General features: G+C 37.1%; 1 protein-coding gene across 2 annotated transcripts in view; it reads right to left on the bottom strand.

Moving 5' to 3' along the window:
* The window catches only part of rai14 (retinoic acid induced 14), a 51,581-nt gene that overhangs the window by 22,124 nt on the left and 10,530 nt on the right, over window positions 1-18,927 (bottom strand). For both annotated transcript variants that reach the window (XM_030149874.1, XM_030149875.1), the window contains exons 3-5: window positions 4,201-4,331; window positions 677-765; window positions 327-391 (exon numbers count right to left, since the gene is read on the bottom strand). In XM_030149874.1, the coding sequence (XP_030005734.1) occupies window positions 327-391; window positions 677-765; window positions 4,201-4,331 (285 nt within the window). The remainder of the gene's footprint in view (window positions 1-326; window positions 392-676; window positions 766-4,200; window positions 4,332-18,927) is intronic.

The following is an 18,927-nucleotide window of genomic DNA, read 5'->3' as shown; positions in this document are numbered from 1 at the left end:
AAGTTTTTCTTCCAAGAACTCACACTGCTGGGCAACTGATAGATGTTACATCATTCTATTTTAGTTTCATGCTTCCTGTTTTTTTTTTTTTTTTTTTTTTTTTTTTTAATAAATATTACCTAAATTTAAAGGGAGTTACCTCAGTAACTCTGCTGCATTTTCATTACTGGGATCATGTCATTAAAAAAAGCCTGATACAATGTTCATTTAATGAATCACATGTAGTTTAGTGTCTTTGTACCCAAACACTGAACACACTGCTTTTAAGGTGCTATGTCTATTACAGCAGTAAAAAAGCAAAGGCGTTTTGATAAAATGTACCTTACCTGAATGAGTTTTTTGCAGCACTCTACATGATTATTTCTGGCAGCCAGGTGTAAAGGATTCAAACCTGAACATAAATCAAGATGACTTTCAGTTCAATCTTTATCAAGACAAATATTTTAGTGACAGATCTTAAAAGGAAGAAAGCAGGCAACCTGTAAGTTGCTTGTGAATTCTGAATTTTATGTGTTACTTAAAATATCAGCTTCATCAACCAATTAAAGTAATTTAAAGAAAAAACATCCATGTTTTGTATTTATTTACTGAGGAAAATGATCATATTAATGCTTAAATGCGGAACACCCACAGACATCCCACCTCCACTGCACTAATTAGCGGCCACAGTAAATACCTGCAGCATCAGTGATTGACAGGTCGGCTCCGTGGGAGACGATGACAGACATGCAATCTGTCTGACCACGCGCAGCTGCTACATGAAGACTAGAAAAAAAAACAAAAAATAATAAAAAGAGAAGTCATTAGAAACAGAGGAACTGACAATAACCACACAATCACAAAAGCACAAAAGCACAGGTCATCTGCAGCTTTCAAAGGAGAACTAATAAAATCATCAATAATTTATATACAGGATTCATTTTTCATGGTCAAATTCAAATACTTTTCAAGCACTTTTAAGGGTCATTTCCAAATTTTTCCAGCACAGTACCTTATCGCTGGCTTAAAATACATATCTACAGGAATACATCTACTCATTTTTACTGTTTTCACTTTTTATCATGATGATGTACATTGTATTATGCTATAAATATCTAAAATTATGTTTCATAATAGCAAAAAGTGTAGAAATTAAAGGCTAACACAAAGTTTTATCCAAAAAAGGGGAAGCCACTTGGCATTCTTCAGACACAGTCACACTGAGCAAAAATTAAGATAAAAATGTACCTGGAATCTACCTGAGAGCACCCACTAATTTTCTTTTTTGACATTAAGTATTATTTTTCAAAATGTATCACCTCTTTGTAAGTAGCTTTGGCTTGCCATGTAACCTGGCAGTGTTAATATCAAAAATAAATAAATTGCATCACAGAGTTATAGCCTAACTGCAAGCACTTAAACTAAAATTTAAGCACTTTACAGACCTTGAAAACACAACATTTAAATCCAAGCTTTTTTCCGGGATTTCAAGCACCCGTACAAACCCTGTATACAACAACCTTTGTGTCCTGTCAAATGCAACCACCCCAAGATTTGGTTTATACTAGGGGTTACTCAAAAACCACATTGATTAATTTATCATTTTGGTCAGTTGTTAAAAAAAAAAAGTGATTTATAATTCCTTAACTTGATCAGAAGAGAATTATGACCACGTATTTCTTTTTTATATATATTTTCTGATATAATCTATACATCATTAATCAATTAATAAATCCAATTAGGAAAGCAGGTTTTCAGTTTCATGGAGATTTTTGTGCCATCTCCAACTCTTGACAAAACTGACAGGTCTTCATGATAAACACAGTTTTCTAACAAGTACTGCACTCGTTTGTATCTATAGGCTGCTTGTAAATAGTCTGAGTCAGAAGAAAGTGATGATGATACCATCATGATGATCATGATGATACCACCTCCATTTTATTTTAAACTAAGAAAACCCCTGTAAAAGGAAATCACTTTTTAATCAGTCAATTTCAATCAACAATCTATTTTTAGACAGCCAACAGTTATCAGAACTTACAGTGTTGTACTGTTGTAAAGTACTGCTTTGTGTGCAGGAATGTCATAAGTCGATATCACCCTGTATGCAAAAACTGCCCATTGTGTCATTTGTGCGTGTCTGTTTGTGCGTATGTATGCAGTAGGCAATCAATACAACCCTTTCCAGCTCAGTGAGCAGACTGAAAAAAATGCCCAGCCTCCCTTTGGTGTGTGAGTACACACAAACACTCACTTACACATTCATGCAACTACACCCACATGCCTTTCAATCAGGTTTTATCACCATAGAGATACTGTAGACTCCTCTTTGTGTGTCCTGAAAAGATCTGAGCATTGAGATCCCAAACCACCACATTCATCATGATTTACAAAAGCTGCAAGGCTTTATACATCTGAGTGAGTGTCGGTTTCTGCGTCCTCATCACACACCAAGTAAAGGTCAAGGATGTGAAGAACGGGTGGAATAAAAAGCCTGTGTGTTTCAGCATGCGAGAATCTGCAGATTTGTTTCTCCCCACATTTGTCTCTGTGTTTTGCAGTTTCTGGCTCAGTGGGAGCTGCTGAACACATTTAGGTCAGTGGGTGTTGTGTTTCAGAAAAAGAAGGAGGTCAAATATTAACACTGAGCCACTGTGTTATCAACAATCTACACCAGTGAGGCAACGAGCTCCAATGCCACTGCAGACAAGACCTGATGCTGAGAAAAGCAGTTTCTCAGATAGGTTGTTTAAGGTTTCAGAATGTCAGCCTTTCAGGAACTCAACGAAATTATATTTTTAGAATGACCATACATTTTTAAACAAAATGCGGTGGAGCGAGCATGTGTTTCATAAACCCATGCGAGCCTTGTGGGCCCTCAGTTGAAAGAAAAACACAAAATAACTGGATATTTTTTATCTATGAAATCAGTCACTTTTGAAAACCACAATAAATCCATTTCTGATCAGGCTTTTGTTCTTCTCACTTTTTTTCCTCTACCTCCAGAATATTTCAGCAGCAGATGTTGTATTTACTTATCAAATATAAATACACCATGCAGAAAGACGGAGTTGCAAACAACATACTTAAATTTGTTATGCTTGTCACTGTAGAAATCATTCTTTCACTATATGTGAACTAGGATTCCAACATCCAGCACTTTTACATTTTTATTATGTACACTGTTTTTTTTTTTTTTTTTTTATCAAAATAAAATATAGTAATTTAAAAAGGTGCAACTGGTGCTGATGCAGCCAATTCTGTCTGAAGTCAGCACTCTGATTTTGAGCAATGTCCCGCTCACAACAAATAGACTACACATCACAACTAACAGCCTTTCAACACTGAATTTACAAAAAACATTCATTTATTTACGAGTTCTTATTATTTATATCCCTCAAGTTCAATGTGAAAACTGACAATAGTGTTAAAATATTACTGTATTCTCAATCCTTGAGAAGAATTTCTCATTTCATAATAAGACTTTTGAAAGCACTGCACAGGAAAGTCTTACCATTAAAGGTTTAGTGTGTAAGATTTAGAAGAATCGAACTGCAAAAATGATATAAAACTGTGGTTTTCAAAAATAAAAGTAAGAATATGTAAGGTTTTGTTAACAATGTGCTGCTTACAAAGGGAGTAGATTGCATCCATGTTGTACTGCCATGTTTCTACAATAGTTCAGAATGAACTTTTATGGTAAGTGGTATCCAATGTTAGGGTCCATTACTATATATTGCCTGCTATGTTTGGGTGTGGACCAGAGTTAATATCCTCTAACAAAAAAGCCTAATCTAATCCAGTCTAATGAGAGCCTTTTTTGTGGCCACTCTAGGTAAGGCTGAAGGGGGTATTCAGTTCAAAGCAATATCCAACTTCACCTCCAGAAACCAGTAAAGATTACACACAGAATTGTTTTCCCACTGTGCAGAAATAATTTTTGGCAGAAAGCATGTTCTTGTCATGGGAAAACTCACAAGTAAAGGACCTGAATCCAAAATCCTTGAGACTTCACTTCCCATAATTATTTATCATGTAGTTAGATGCTCACCACAAGGACATACAGTTTCTTTTGCCACAACCTGGCAGAGATTCTTTGTGGAAGTATCCCTTTAATGAAGTGTACAGTGTGGTAAAAAACAAAATAAATAAAAATATTTGATTGCACAGTCTTTAAGAGGACATTTTCGTTGTTCCTCTACAGATGTGTGGAAGACTCACGCTGATTTGCCTTCACTGTCCAGCTTCACAGCACTGGTGCCTTTCTTGGCCAGAAGTGATGCCACCTTCTCCACCTCACCATGCTCCACCGCAGCAAGAAGACGCTCATCGTTTTTGTTCCACTCATTTGTCTACAAGAGATAATCAGAAAAAAGTGAAAGGTTAACACTATTTGATGTGATCATTGTGTTGTTTGTATGTGTAACTTAAACAACAATGCAATGATGACAACAAATTTACATGTTTTAAAAGTTACATTAAAGTTTTTCAGACTGCAAGATGCTCATTTTATCATTCACATTCTGGCAAACTGCATGCTAAATTAATTATAATTTATTCATTCTCAGAAATGAGGTGCTGCTGTCAGACATTTGCAGACCCATTAGTAAAAGCTTTTCTGCAGCCAAAATGGCTCAGATGCCCTAAATGTGAGTAATGTGTCTCTGTGGGAGAGAGCGTTGCTTTGGCCCACACAAAACATTTATTTTCCCATATGTAAGACACACACACACAAACCAAATGGCCCCACATTTGTATTGCTGACAGGCTGCTCAGATAAAGACAAGTCAGCTATTGGAAAGCTCCTACCATGATCTCATACAGAGACAATCTTGATACACTGCAGTGAGATGGTATAAAACACAACACCACAAGCATTCAGGCTGCACTCACACTACATTGTTCAGTTCTGTAATTTTAATAGCAATAAATGTCCAAAACCAGGTGGGAAACCTCGTCCTCTAATCCTCCATTATTGGCAGTGAAGCCTGAAGGTCAAATTAAGTGACATACAGTCAATTTACTGGAGTAATTTACCTCCAACTGTCATTGTCAAGTAGTAATCTACGGTTATATGTGTTTCCCTTCGATTACAAAATTTGCAGTACATTATCGTTTTTACACAGCACCTAGGCTGAAGAAAAAGTATAACACTGGAAAGAAAAGGTCATCTTAGCAGGAATGTAAATGAACAAATCCATAGGTTTGAGTCACCTACATAAACCCTCCACAAACATATAGGGAAAAACCTGGCATTGTGAATCATATTTCTTTTTCTCTGAACTGAAATGTGTTTAAAAATGGCTGCTTGTTAAACAGGTCATAAAGTCATACTTTTCTTAACTTGAAAGCAGAGTAAAGGGGAGATGTGAATTCATGCAGCCCAACTACATTGGCAGCTGAAGTTCTTTACTCAGCTCGATCAAACTCCCTCTTGGGCCACCTGTGCATATTAGGACTCAGTACAGTATTAAATTTGACCTGATAGCCTACTGACCTACACGTGAGAAGGGGTGCACTCAGTGACTCCATAAATAGTTGTGGTGGCATACTGTACCCTATTCCAGGAGAGCATTAAGCCAACCTAGCAATACAGGGTGTAAATAGCCTCTGTGGCTCACACTCAAATGCAATCGCTGCAATACATTTTGCACAGCTGGTGGAAAAATGCAGAGCTATAAAAATAACGTCTGTCTTTCAAACAGCTTGGATGTCCACGAGAGTCTGCAGCCTGAGCCACAGATTCATAAACACGGATCAGTGAGGAAGTGAAAAATACTTTGTTCTGGATCTTTTACCCTTGGACCTATAGCTGAGGTTAGGTGGACAATATTTACAACATCATTCTCATTAGATATTTAAAGTAAACTGTTTTACATTGATGCTAAAAAAAAAAATAAAAAAAACAAAAAAAAGTTAAAATGCTCTAGAGCATTTAATGAAGATATCACTTTTTTGACATGAGCAAAGTGGTTCCAAATGCATTTAATCTGCCAGGAACACTTTCCCTCTGGCATCTCTGATTTTTTTTCTCTGTTTTCAGTGGATTCCGGCCTAAGTCATCTTTAAAACACTTCTTCCAGCCTTTCAACCAGTGAGGTGTTCAACAAACCTTAAATCCTTTAAGATTTTTTGGGTAAAAAAAAGTAAACAAAAAACTTATGGCAGCTGCAGACAAGTTCTGTTTTGCTACTACCACATTTTGGTCCCTACAGAAAAGTCACACCTAATGGACCCCAACGTACGACAGACATGCACAGAAAGAGCATGTTTTTTCCAACCAGAATGACAGATTAGTACGTGGATTAGTAGCCACTATTGAACAGATTATCAAAAGTTTAAACCAACCTTCCCCAGGTGATTAAATGAGGGTTTTTTATTCTGATGACATGGTACACATTGTTCCTTTCTCTGCACAGGGCACGAGAAAGTTGATTCTTATCCAGTTGTAAAGTAAAGCTCTCACCCTCAATATACATGAGTCCTTGTGATCTTGGCTTCAAAGCAGTAGAGGTGAAATACTATTTAGAGGCGGTGTAAGATGAGAAAGTTCCCTGACAGACTGGGTACAAAGATGCTCAGCTGAGCATTGACAGAGACATGAGACTGCCAGGTGTTCTATCAGGTCCATAATGGTAAGTGGTGTGCAAACATCATCAAGTATATCCAAAAATATCCATGAGAAGCTCAGTGTAGAAAATCATCCCTCACTCACTGAATACTTGGAGAGCAATAAGAGTTTTAGGTATCTTATGGAAGATACAACTGCTAACACAACTTGGCAAAGGAAACATCCCATCACTTTCTGAAAATGATTTAATAGCATGTGCTTATTGGAGTTTATGCTTTGTAGTGTTCAGTCAGTGCATCACAAAATATCATATTAAAGTTACCAACCCAGTCCATGTTCTACTTGTGTTTTATATGTGACATTTCCCCAAAAACAAGTAAGTCAGGATGAATGTTTCCATGGATTTTGTCAAATACATTATTTGTTTTTGTTGCATTAAACATCTGAGCAACTGTACTTTTACTTAAAAACTTACAACCTCAGTTTTTGCACTCAATTATTTTACATGCCTACATGAGCCTTTTTATGTCCATTTTAATGGGTCAGAGGGTAGAGGTTTACATTTGATGATAGAGGTGGGAAGCCTCTATCAAAACACATATGTAGACTATATATGGATTTATTTTGATGATGATGATGATGATGATGATGATGATGATGATGAAATTCTTTATTCAGTCATCACATAGTAACCAGTGTCAACAACAGCACTTCAAACATTACAAACATTTCCAACAGGTTAATGACTGAAAAAGCACAGGCAGAAGCAAAATGCTTATATTAATGCCTGTCCTACATAACAAATTCAGTTACCCAGCATCCAATATAGGAAAAAGAAAAAAACTAAAAACAAAAAAACAATGTATCCAAGCAAACAAACAAGCGAAACGTAAAAAGGTGAAAATAAACCAGAGAAACAGAAAACTTAACCACCAAATTAATGGTAATTTGATGTACACTCAAAAATAAATAATTTATCTATTACTTGTTAGAGCTTAACAATTGTATCCTTCAAAAATTGCCCTACGTACCATTTTTTTAAATATCAAAAATGGGCTACACATTCTTAAATCCATGCTGGCCTCATTCCATAGTTTAACTCCAACAACAGATGTACATCTTTTTGTCTCTTTTTTAACTTTTTGTACAACAAATTTACAAACATCTCGCAAATCATATTTAGACTCATGTGTTGATAATAAACATCACCATTCAGGATATTTAATTAGTGTAGTTGTTAGGTCTTTCATCTACTATTTTATTTTAGCTTTATGGATTCTGTTTTGTAAAGAAGACCTGGCCAGGGTAAGAGCTGTAGGCTACAACCTCACAACATCCTAAAACACAATATAAACATACTGTACAAACTACAACAGAAAAATAGCTATTTAAACACCATGGCCTCTGAAATAAAACAATCTCTATCACCACATTTTTTGTAATGTCTTTGAATCCAAGTCTAAATTTAGACTGATTTTTTTTTTTTTAGCTGTGTCAAAAACTAGTAGTGTAGTAGTGCTGTTGTACTACTACTGCTGGACAAGCTGTCTATAGATGGCCGGTAATGTCCAAACCACCTAAGGCTAATTAATGCTAAAAAAAAAAAAAAAAAAAAAAAAGTTGAGTAATGGTACTAACACTGACACACTATTTCTTTGATTTGATAGTTTCTAACCAATTTGGTCTGGAGTATAAAAGTGTAAGAGCCTTAACCTACCAAACTGCAAAGACTACAATGGTGAGCAAAATACACAATGAATCAAAGCACCACAAAATGGAAGAAGTGAAAATGTCACAATGTCAATCGCAGGTAGAGAGGCAGCTTGACCAAGTCTTTCCCCTGGTATTAAAAGTGGAGTAATCTTGATTTTCTATTTTTCTGTTTTTCAAAAATAAAGTCAGACTTCTCTAGTGGTATACTTTGGATAACTTGTTTTCACTGAAGACAGCTGGATTTGTTTTAAGTCTCATGATTTTCATACAGAGAGTCATGTGTTGTTCAATGACTGCACAGAGGATTAAGGGAATCCAATACTAAAAATAAGTACATCTAATGAAGGAAAAGAAAGACATGGACAGAAAGAGGTAAGATAACACAAATAATGTTGCCTTGTACTCGATTTAACCACAGGAAGGGTGGGAACCTACTACTGTAATTAAGTACCACTGTGATCCAAAAACAGTAGGAAACCAAGCCAGATTAAAACAACAGATACTGAGTAATAGGCAGAATCACATATGATAGATCAGTAAGATTACTACTGCTAAAATCATACAGTGCAACAAATGAGATCTCTTTGAAAACAAATTAATAACCTGCCATTTACTGAAGCAGCTTGTTGTTTGTGTGGAGATATTTTGCCATTTAAGGTAAGAAAATGTCAATAACAGCCTGCCTATTCTCATTTAAAATATTGCAACCTTGAATGGAAAACTGCACATAGCCTCACAAAGGTCTACTGGCCACTTGTCAAAGTGTTTTGTGCCAAGTACATGCTAGAATTGGCTCCAGCTTCACTGTGTCCCACAGTCAAAAAACCAGAGTGAAACCAGGTGCAACATTAGCTGCTTCATCCTAAATTATTGGCTATTCCACAGTGAAAATATTTTATTGATTTATCTGATTATTTGTATCACACTGGCTGCATGTTTTGTGCTGTTTCATTATATTTCTAAACTCTAAATACAAACTAAATGGCTTGCGACTGACACTAAAAAAGAAAAAGAAAAAAAAAAGAAAGAAAAACAGCCTTAGTGAAAATATATCCACTTCAGGTCCAGAATTAAACTTGGGACATAATGATATGATAGTTGTTGGGTTTTTTTTTCTTATTTTTAAAGTGTATTCAAGTAGGATTTACAGAAAAACCCACCATCAGACTGCTGAGAAAGATGGTCAACCACACAACCCTGTCAGACCTCCGAGGTTAGTAAGAGGAGAAACCTGGCAATAATAATGTTAAGAGTGTGGTTTTACACACTGGGAAAACCAGAAACATGGTATGGACCAGCTATGGTAGAATTTTACAACCAGTGTCCTGGAGTCTAGGTATATTTTCTTGGTTCAGAGGCTTGCATTGTCGTCAAGGCAGAACCACTGACTCAGTAGATTTGCTCATGCTGTAGCTGGTTGTCAGTTCTCTCTACCAAGGAACAAAAACCTTTAGGGCAAAGACAAAATAAGAAAGTTTCTGTACTCTACATCTTACTGTTTTGTTGACTCTAAAAGTACACACGTCCTGAAAGCTTTGACCTCATATGAACCTCCAACATTTCTACACTACACAGCATGCATGACCATGTAGTAAAAAACATCTGTACAACTTTGTGCATCATTTTCTCCAGTGTTCATGATTCATTTCACCAATACTGAGGACTTCCTCTTACACTGGACACTGATGCTTTACATTCTTCAGCAACATAAATCCATGTAGCAAAACAGTACTTGAAAGTGGAAACAGTATAGTGTACAGATACCGACAGATTGTCACTATTTTTTCAATCTTGTACACTTATAATGCTGCAGGGTAAAAATCACTATCCTACAGCTAATAATAATAATGATAATGATAATAATAACAACAAAATAGAGTGCTGCTCAAGACACTCAAAGACACTGAAATGCACAACTATTCTGTGAATATTAGTCGTGAAACTCTCATCATGGTCTTGATAACAAGAACTGCATGTGAGAGAAAAGCCTGAATGGACTTTGACCACTTAGGGTACTGACACAAATACCTCCTACCAGCAGTAATAAAAAAAATTACAGTGCAAATGCTGATGTACTGTAAAGCATGATCCTGCCTAATGGTCTGGGTCATTATAATGGACTGGACAATAAAAAGAAAGGGACGTAACTGTGGTGCAGCATGACACCGATAGCATTAGACTACATTGTAATGGACAGGTTTAAGTGGAGCGGAATGCGCTGCTCCAGTTTTGTCCGCATACACAACCAGTGTCATCGCAGAGAGTCCAATGAAATAATCATGTGCTGGCAGAGATAATGCAAAATCAGCACAAGCCGCAGCTTCAATAAAAACTGACTAAACAAAGTATATTTTACAGTTTTCTCCAAGCTAAATATTGACACTAAGCAGGGCAGTGTCATACAGTGAAGTACTAAGAAGATAATCATCTGTCATTAAAGAAAAGTTCTCTACATACAAGTACTGACAGCCAAAGATGGATTCATTCTGGAGAAATATATTAAAATGCAAAACAATTTCAAATTATATAAAAAACATAAAAATATGTCAAATGCGTAAAACCTTTCAAGCCCCTCAATCTAAACCCCCAAAATTTTGGAAAAAGGTATCATATTCAGATCAGATCCTAATAAACTGAACAGAAAACAGAGAAAAGAACAATTTCTTTATAATTACATAAATAAATTTGTATATTACTCCTCCTCTTCTCTGACATTCTCTCTCCTAATCTTCTCTTCTACTTACACCCCAGCAAATACATGTGACTGACTTGACTTCTTCTCCGGAGTCTGTGCTTTATCACCTCACAGGTTTTCCCTGGATCATCTCTGGACCTGCTGCTGTAGTCCACCTTCTCTCCTGCCTTCATTGTCATCACTCACTTATCCATATTGTTGTAATTGTGTTTATTATATAGTTACAAAGATGGTAGTGGTTTCTAGTATTTGTACTAACAGTTACAGTAGTAGTACATCCACTGTTAATACTTTTACTTGTAGTAGTAGTAGTATTAACAGTTATGGACATTTGTTCTAGTTATTGATAATTGTACTAACACCAGCTGATCTACTTTTTAACAGTTCAAGTGCACTTTGCTGTGCATCCATGTGCCTCCCCCTACTTCCCCCCTTCTGCCCCTCTCCCCTAATCTCTCTCTCTCTTTCTCTTCCTATACCCTCTCTCTTTAACCCCAATTGGTCAAGGCAGACAACCATCTTCCAGGGGTCAGGGTCTGCTCCGGGTTTCTGCCTGTTAAAAGGAAGTTTTTCCTCACCACTGTCACCAGTCACAAGTGTTTGCTCCTGGAGGATTCTGTTGGTTTCTGTAAATTTGCTTGAGAGTCTGGTTTAAACCAGCTCTATATGTAAAGTGTTATAAGATAACTTTTATTATGATTTGGCACTATATAAATAATTTTATTGATTGACTGATTGATTGATTGAGATTGATTGAAATTGACTGATATATCATACCAGCTAAACTTTGATGGTGTGATGGAGTATTATGAGTGGTAAAATGTGTCTATAACTGTCTACAATTATTACTTATAATACTCACACTGAACAATTTATTCCTTCAACATCTGTACTTGTTTTCAGTCACTGGAATCAAAGTGGAAATAGAATAATTTGAATCAATGCCACAGATCAATAGTGGAAGATCAGTCAGTGGAATTTACTGAATTGTTACAGCAGTTTCTCAATATATTTTCCCAAACTTGTATTGCATAATATAAATGCTATAACCCTAACATAAGACCTAGCCCCTGTCGTGTAACTAATGCTAAGAATTTTCTGAAGATGTATACTGGACACTACAAACCACAGAGAATGTCAAATTCTGTATGAACAGCAAATGTTCAGACAGCTCTAAGCCAGTGAACAATGTATAATTGTAAGACCTTTTTCAGTATCTGCTTAAACTAAACACTGTAGGCTTAGCCTACATTGGCTCTCACTGGGCAAAGTAGGTTTACACCAGCAATAAGTCATGGGTCACTAATCCTGTGATTATAAAGACCACTGTCCTTCTACATGCACTAACAGGAAGTGAAATGGGCCTGACTTCCCATCTTCTATTCAGTCACCTCTGTACGCCTGACTCTTTCTTAGTTTCGCTCTCTCGTTCTCCGTTTCTTGTGCTGTGATAAGTGTGTTTATTGTTGGATCAGGGTGTGGACAGCAGTGTTTGTTCCCTCTCTGTCTTTAGCTTGACACTCATTAAGACCCACAAAGAGTCCACTGATAACACTAAGTGTTTCCTGTTTGTCCAGGTTGGGAGGCTGGCTACAAGGACAAGGACAAGAGAACAGGACGCAAAGGACAAGGAAGAAGCAAGACAGGAATGAATGAACTAGAAACATGCTGTGAAATAGAAAAACAGAAAACTTTGGACAGGAACACATCTTTTTAAACATGCATAAGCCATTTGTATTCCTTACTTAGTTTTGAAGTTACAGTATACCAGTCATAGTTCTAACTTACTCAATCCTCCACTTCAGTGCTTATTTATACTCTCTACTCTCTTCATGTTAGTTTCTCAGTTTCTCTATCACTGATGTTCTGAAAATAAACTATACAATTGCAAAATCAAACATCCAATCATTACTGTAGGTCTTTAAGTAAACTGTAAAGGAAACAGATCCTCATTAATTCCTAACCTGATGGATTTTGTATAAACAAGGCTACCCGGAGGCGTTTTCGTGTTTCTCTGCACTTTCCCAGTTCTCTGACGAAAAAACAAACTAAGAACAGGAAACTATGATTCCTACATCATGTTTTGTATGTTTGAAGAGTTCAGTCACAAAGAGTTGATCGATTCTTAAAAAAGTTGGCAGCGAATTCGGCAGTCGAGTCGTTGGGTCTTAAGCACATTAGTACTGAGGCATGCCCACACACTGTGTAGTGTAACAGAGGAAAACACAGAGCAGCATGGCTGAGGCTTTGGATGCCGGACCAGATTTTTACATTATATTCCCAGTGGCCACAGCAGCCCCATTTGCCCAAACCTTCTGCGCCGTTAATGTAACAAAACTTGAACATGGAGAAAAAAATGCCCAAAACCCCACGGCACACAATGTTTCGGGCAAATGGGGCTGTCATCTCCACTGGGAATATAAACCTAGCTTAAGATAGCCTACATGTCATCATTAGTTTGTCTTGCTAGCTAGTTAGACACTGTCATCATAATCATAATGTTTAAATCCATCTCCAGTTATCAGGCCACCGGACTAATGTTACCTACCGGACCTGGTTGAAGACTATAGCTTGCTAGTCTCTAGCCATAATAAGTCTAGGTAGTGGGCTAGTGCTCGCTAACTATACCCGAAGCCACTGCGGGGATTTAATCATTAGTGACTTGTCTGCTGCCTATATTGCTTTGCATTACATACTGATCTTTGAGAATTGAGTCTTTTGCGTTTATCTGATGAATCAATTAGTTATTGAACTAATCTACAGATTAATCGATTATTAAAATTGTCGTTAGTTGCAGCCCTAGTGGACATAAAACACAGGTTAATCTTATTGCCAGGCTGCAAATAAAACTGGTACAAAAATCATAGTCTGGTATAAAAAATGTTTTTATAATAACTGAGCAGCATTTGACAAATTGTTCTCTGGACTCAACAGACCAAACATTTGATGACATTAAACCAATCAGGAAACCAAAGTCATGTGAGATTATCAGAAGGAAAACAGAGGAAGAGATCTAGGTAAGTAATCTGTTTCTGTTTTTTTGATGTTATACAAGTATGTGACTATAGCATGAATTACTTAACACAAAACCAGCCACTGTTCCAACACAGATACCACATCCACCATAAACCTTGTGCTTTTGTGCAAAAACAGTTGTTACCAACATGCTGAGATGAGAAGCAGAGTTAATAAATGCAGAAAGGAAAGTAGGTTAGAAGGAGGCGAGACATACAAACAACAAAGGCTTACAGTGACTCCAGTGGGGAATAACATGTTGCCAGAATAATCTTTGTTAGAGAAACAGAGGAAAACGGAATGTACAGGAAGTAGAAGAGAGGACAGACACTGTACAAAATAAAAGGAAAAGAAACGATCAAAGAAAGACAGAGATTGACACATCTACAATATCTCTGCCCTTTGATCAGCAGTGGCTGTTAACTTCAGCCCCCTTATCTGCAACAAAGCAGATGCTCAAATGTCCTCAAACAATACATCCTTTCTCTAAGGCCACAGCTGAAAGCGCTTACTGCCCTCTGTAGTACAAACACACATCAACAAGAGCGCATACACTTCTACACACACAATAGTTAACTGGGTTCTGAAACCCTAACCCAGAATAAGAGAGTTAGAAGACAGAACTGTTAAACAAAGACCAGATGGTTTCTCTCATAATGAAAGATGTTGCCATGTGTTTCACAATAATGCCCAATTTGAACTGCACGTTTATGTAATGACAACATTTTCTCATTTGGCAACTAAATTTACTATACTTTCCCCCCACACACCACAAGCCTCACCTTACTCACTGTCTATGCATGATCATTCGTTACAGACACCAAAGCTGTCTGGTACCTCTGCTGTATTAACTCCCATTTATATGCTAAGTGACTGTCTTGCACTGACTCGCCAACATTATAAACTGCCAAAGGGAAATATTTGTGCCTGTGATGCACTATAAATCACTTTTAAATGAAATGAGTATCACTTACAATGTACATGTAACTCAGATTATACAGTCAAATATATCAAAGAAAAGACGCAAATTCTCACACTACATAAAGGACCAGAGGGTGTTTGTCATCTTTTTTCCTGGAAAAAAAACATTATCACAAAAGTTGTAGGTTAATGTGGACATTACCTGGACTGAGGACTCAGTTAATCAACTATCTAATACAGCTCTGTTCTTCATCTTTTTAATGCATGGAAAATTTACATAATCAACCTCTACTCAAAACCTCTGAATATCTTAATTAACATCTTTCTTAAGTTTGTTCAGTTACTTACTGGAATACACTGTCAGTGATTCACAAACCCCACTCTCTCACTGATAGCTGTATGTGCAAAAATATTTTCATACAGTGACACTGGGGGTGGGCAATATGGCAAAAATGTCATATCATAATTTTTTAAAAATAAAATCACAATCTCGATTTTATCACAATTCTTTACATTAATCTTTGAGACTAATTTGCATGTCTTTTGCCAGGTAAAAGTCACAGCCTGTGTTACCTCTTTCCACCATTTGCAACTCTTCTCATAGAGTGCCTTTACTAAATGCTTACGTTAAAGTTGTTTGCTTTTGTTTAAAGCTACCTTTTGCCTCTGGCTGTGGTGTGGCTGTGTGGCTCTCAGCATAGTGTTTGGGATGCTGTCTCTTCAGGTGATTGAACAGGTTCATGGTGTTGCCATCCGATGTGCAAATTGTGTCTGTGTAAATTTAGCAAATTACTGTTGTTTGTGCTTTGTCGTTTGGGGAAAAGCTAAACCAATTCCATACGATGGAAGTGAGGTTCTTTTTAGGAAGCAACTTATCCGTTTCACTGTCAACCATGACTCCCGCTACACAACGTGAACTCCACGTGACGTGGATCTGAACCAATGTGATGCATCTGTGCATCAACATTTAACTATTCTGATTAACAGTATGAAAAAATTCCAGCATGTGTCCACGTGTACTGTGTGTAAACTGTACGATGTCTTATATTTGTGCTTTGCATTATCTTCTGTACTTCACTGCAATTTCCGAAGAAGGATTTGTGTTGGGTGCTTGCGCACGCAGCGACTGGTAGTGAGTGAAAGCTTACTGCAAACAAATCTACCTTACCATTTGTGTAACTCGAGATGCACGTCCCAAAATAAGCTCATGATGTCTTATAATTGTTAGAGATGGTTAATTCTCATGATTTGTAAACAAACTTTGTGTCCATCTCTATGAGTGAGCACTTGCTCAGTGGTCTAGTGATTCCACCCACAACACAGGTGTAGCATGTCCAGACGCTGCTAAAACAGCATTAACAGTATTCAGGCCCTCCTTAAACTGGGGCCACCATGCCACAGATGTCACAAATCATGCGGGAATGGGTCCAGATAATATTCTATCGCTCTGTGTGGCTCTCAAAGAGGAGTGGAATAACATTCAACAGACCACAACTGACAATATTGTCAACTCGATGAGAAGACGATGTGTTACTCTACAGCAGGGGTCACCAATCCTGGTCCTCGAGGGCCGGTATCCTGCATGTTTTAGATGTTTCCCACTTCCAGCACACCTGACGGTCATTATCAGGCTTCTACAGAGCTTGATGATAGGCTTATCATTTGAATCAGGTGTGTTGGAAGAGGGATACATCTAAAACATGCAGGATTCCGGCCCTCGAGGACCAGGATTGGTGACCCCTGCTCTACAGGAAGCCAGTGGTGGACACGAGATATAGAGTTGTGATTTCTTTCAACCAGCCCCCAGCGTGTCCACATGAATGTCCCTGAATGCCAGACACCACTATCATATTGTAACGGACAGTAATCTGTACCACACTGATCAACAGAATAAACTGTGTGTGATTTAATATATTGTGCAACACCTATTACTATTAAAAAGTTAGTGTCACATGGCGCATTTATATTTTTGCACAGTGTACATCCACAGCCATTGAATACTCTACAGCTCTGACTACATCATATTATAGATGATTCCGCGATCTCTCTGCTTTGTCGGATCGTCAATGAGTTCTAATCCTTCACAATGTAACATCATCATATCGCACACCCCTAAGTGACACTCTATTTTGCTTGGGGCATTGTAGGTGAGCCATTCTGTGGAAAATGCAACAGATGAACATTTGCCCCAGCATGTGCTTTAGCCTACGAAACAATGCTCTCTTATTATTTTTTTAACTTTTTGACTATTTTTAAAGTGAATAATTTATGCTCAAGTCTGCAAGACATTTATGTTAAAAAACAGCTTCATTCAACACTTCCTCCAGACATAAATAGCCTTTCCTGCCCCATAAATAAACTCTGCTGGACTTGGAAAGCTACCAGTCTCATTAAGGTTGATGGCTGCTCATAAAGTCAGTGGAGTAGGGCAGATATATATTTTATTTTTCACAAGAGTCAGGGCAGGAAGTTAGATACACACAGACATCCAGTAATGCACAGTAAAAGTAGAGACAAAGTTGAATCAAAGTTAAAAAAAAAACAGAGGTTCAACAGACAAGAAGATCATTCTATTGAAATCCAATGACATAGGACACAGTGTACATCAGAGGCTGCTTTACTATAATGTTGTTGCCATAAAATGGTTGGTCATGTACATCAAACAAATCCAACAACACATGATCAGTGTTTACAGAGAAGTTCATGGAAGTAAGCAGCAAATCAGTTCGTCCTCTCATGACAAAGTTCTCCAGTTTTTTCAGGTGAACAGAGTCTAACCCTCCCTCCATCCATCTTCTATCATGAATATCGTTCAACTTGTTCAGTGCAGGCCAAACTAAACAATCTATCTGGAACAAATTGGAGGCTTCGCCATCACACAGGGTTTTGTTCCTGCTCACTTTTCTCAACTTTTGTCTTTCTTTTCATCCTGCTCATTTTAAGAACACAAATTATTAGTGTATCAGACATTTTGCAATTTTCCAACTATCTGCATCTTCTTTCAATATCTAATAAAATAAACAAATAAACAATGTGACAGTTTGGTTCTGATGCCACTACCTCTGTCAAGAGTTACCATTTATTTATTTAGCAGATTTCAGCTACCTTTATGAGAAATACTGCTGGGAGCCCCCTGTGCTTTTAGTTTTACAGTAATTTTAAAAAGTTATAATAATGTTTGCCAGTGTGATATATTTTTATATCATGATTACCATATATAAATTTTCTTCTGTATGTCTGTTTTTTTGTTTTCATTGTCAGCTAAAACATTTTTTTTCAAGGTTTTGTTGTTTCATTGAACTGAATTCAATTCATGCATCAAGTTTTAATTTTCTAATTAATTTAAATGTTTTTACTCTAGATGTCTGGAGTGTTCTGCTGCCTTCTAAGTGTTTGTCACCTGCTCACCATAACAATAATTCAGTCTGGACAAAAATCATTACATCAAAGTCATCATAGTCTTGTTATTTCTTTTCCTGTCTTAACTTTTTGTCTTACATCATTCCATTGTCTGTGTCTCCTTTTCTACAACCTTTCAACTTAACTCCCATCAGCTACCTTATCTGCTTTTGCCTGTATCTCTAGTGTTGCTGTCATTATCAGTGATTAGTTGTCTCTTACACCATTACTTCATCTATGTGAAATTCCAAACTGTGTCAATAAGTATGTCAGTCTTGGTGACTCATGCTATACAATAAAGTCTAAAGAACATAAAACTCACTTACAGTATTTAAACACATTCACAAACAAATATATTGTCATACATCCACCTACAGAAATACATCTATCCAAAGCACCAGACAAGCACTTTGCATCATCACCAATATTCTCACTCCCACATCAGGCAACAAACAAGCCCATACACAAACACACCCACACATAAATGAGCATGCAAACACATGCACAGATCACAACCACCTCCTTTCAGCATGTTGTGTGTTCCATGTTTCCAGGCTGTATATCTGTGGCTCATGTAAACAAATGATAAGGAATAAAGACATCCCATGGGCAGTTCCTGCTCTAATTGCATCTG

The sequence above is a fragment of the Sphaeramia orbicularis genome, chromosome 12, assembly GCF_902148855.1.
Source record: "Sphaeramia orbicularis chromosome 12, fSphaOr1.1, whole genome shotgun sequence".
Lineage (NCBI taxonomy): Eukaryota > Metazoa > Chordata > Actinopteri > Kurtiformes > Apogonidae > Sphaeramia > Sphaeramia orbicularis.
This window is presented reverse-complemented; position numbering and strand designations above follow the sequence as displayed.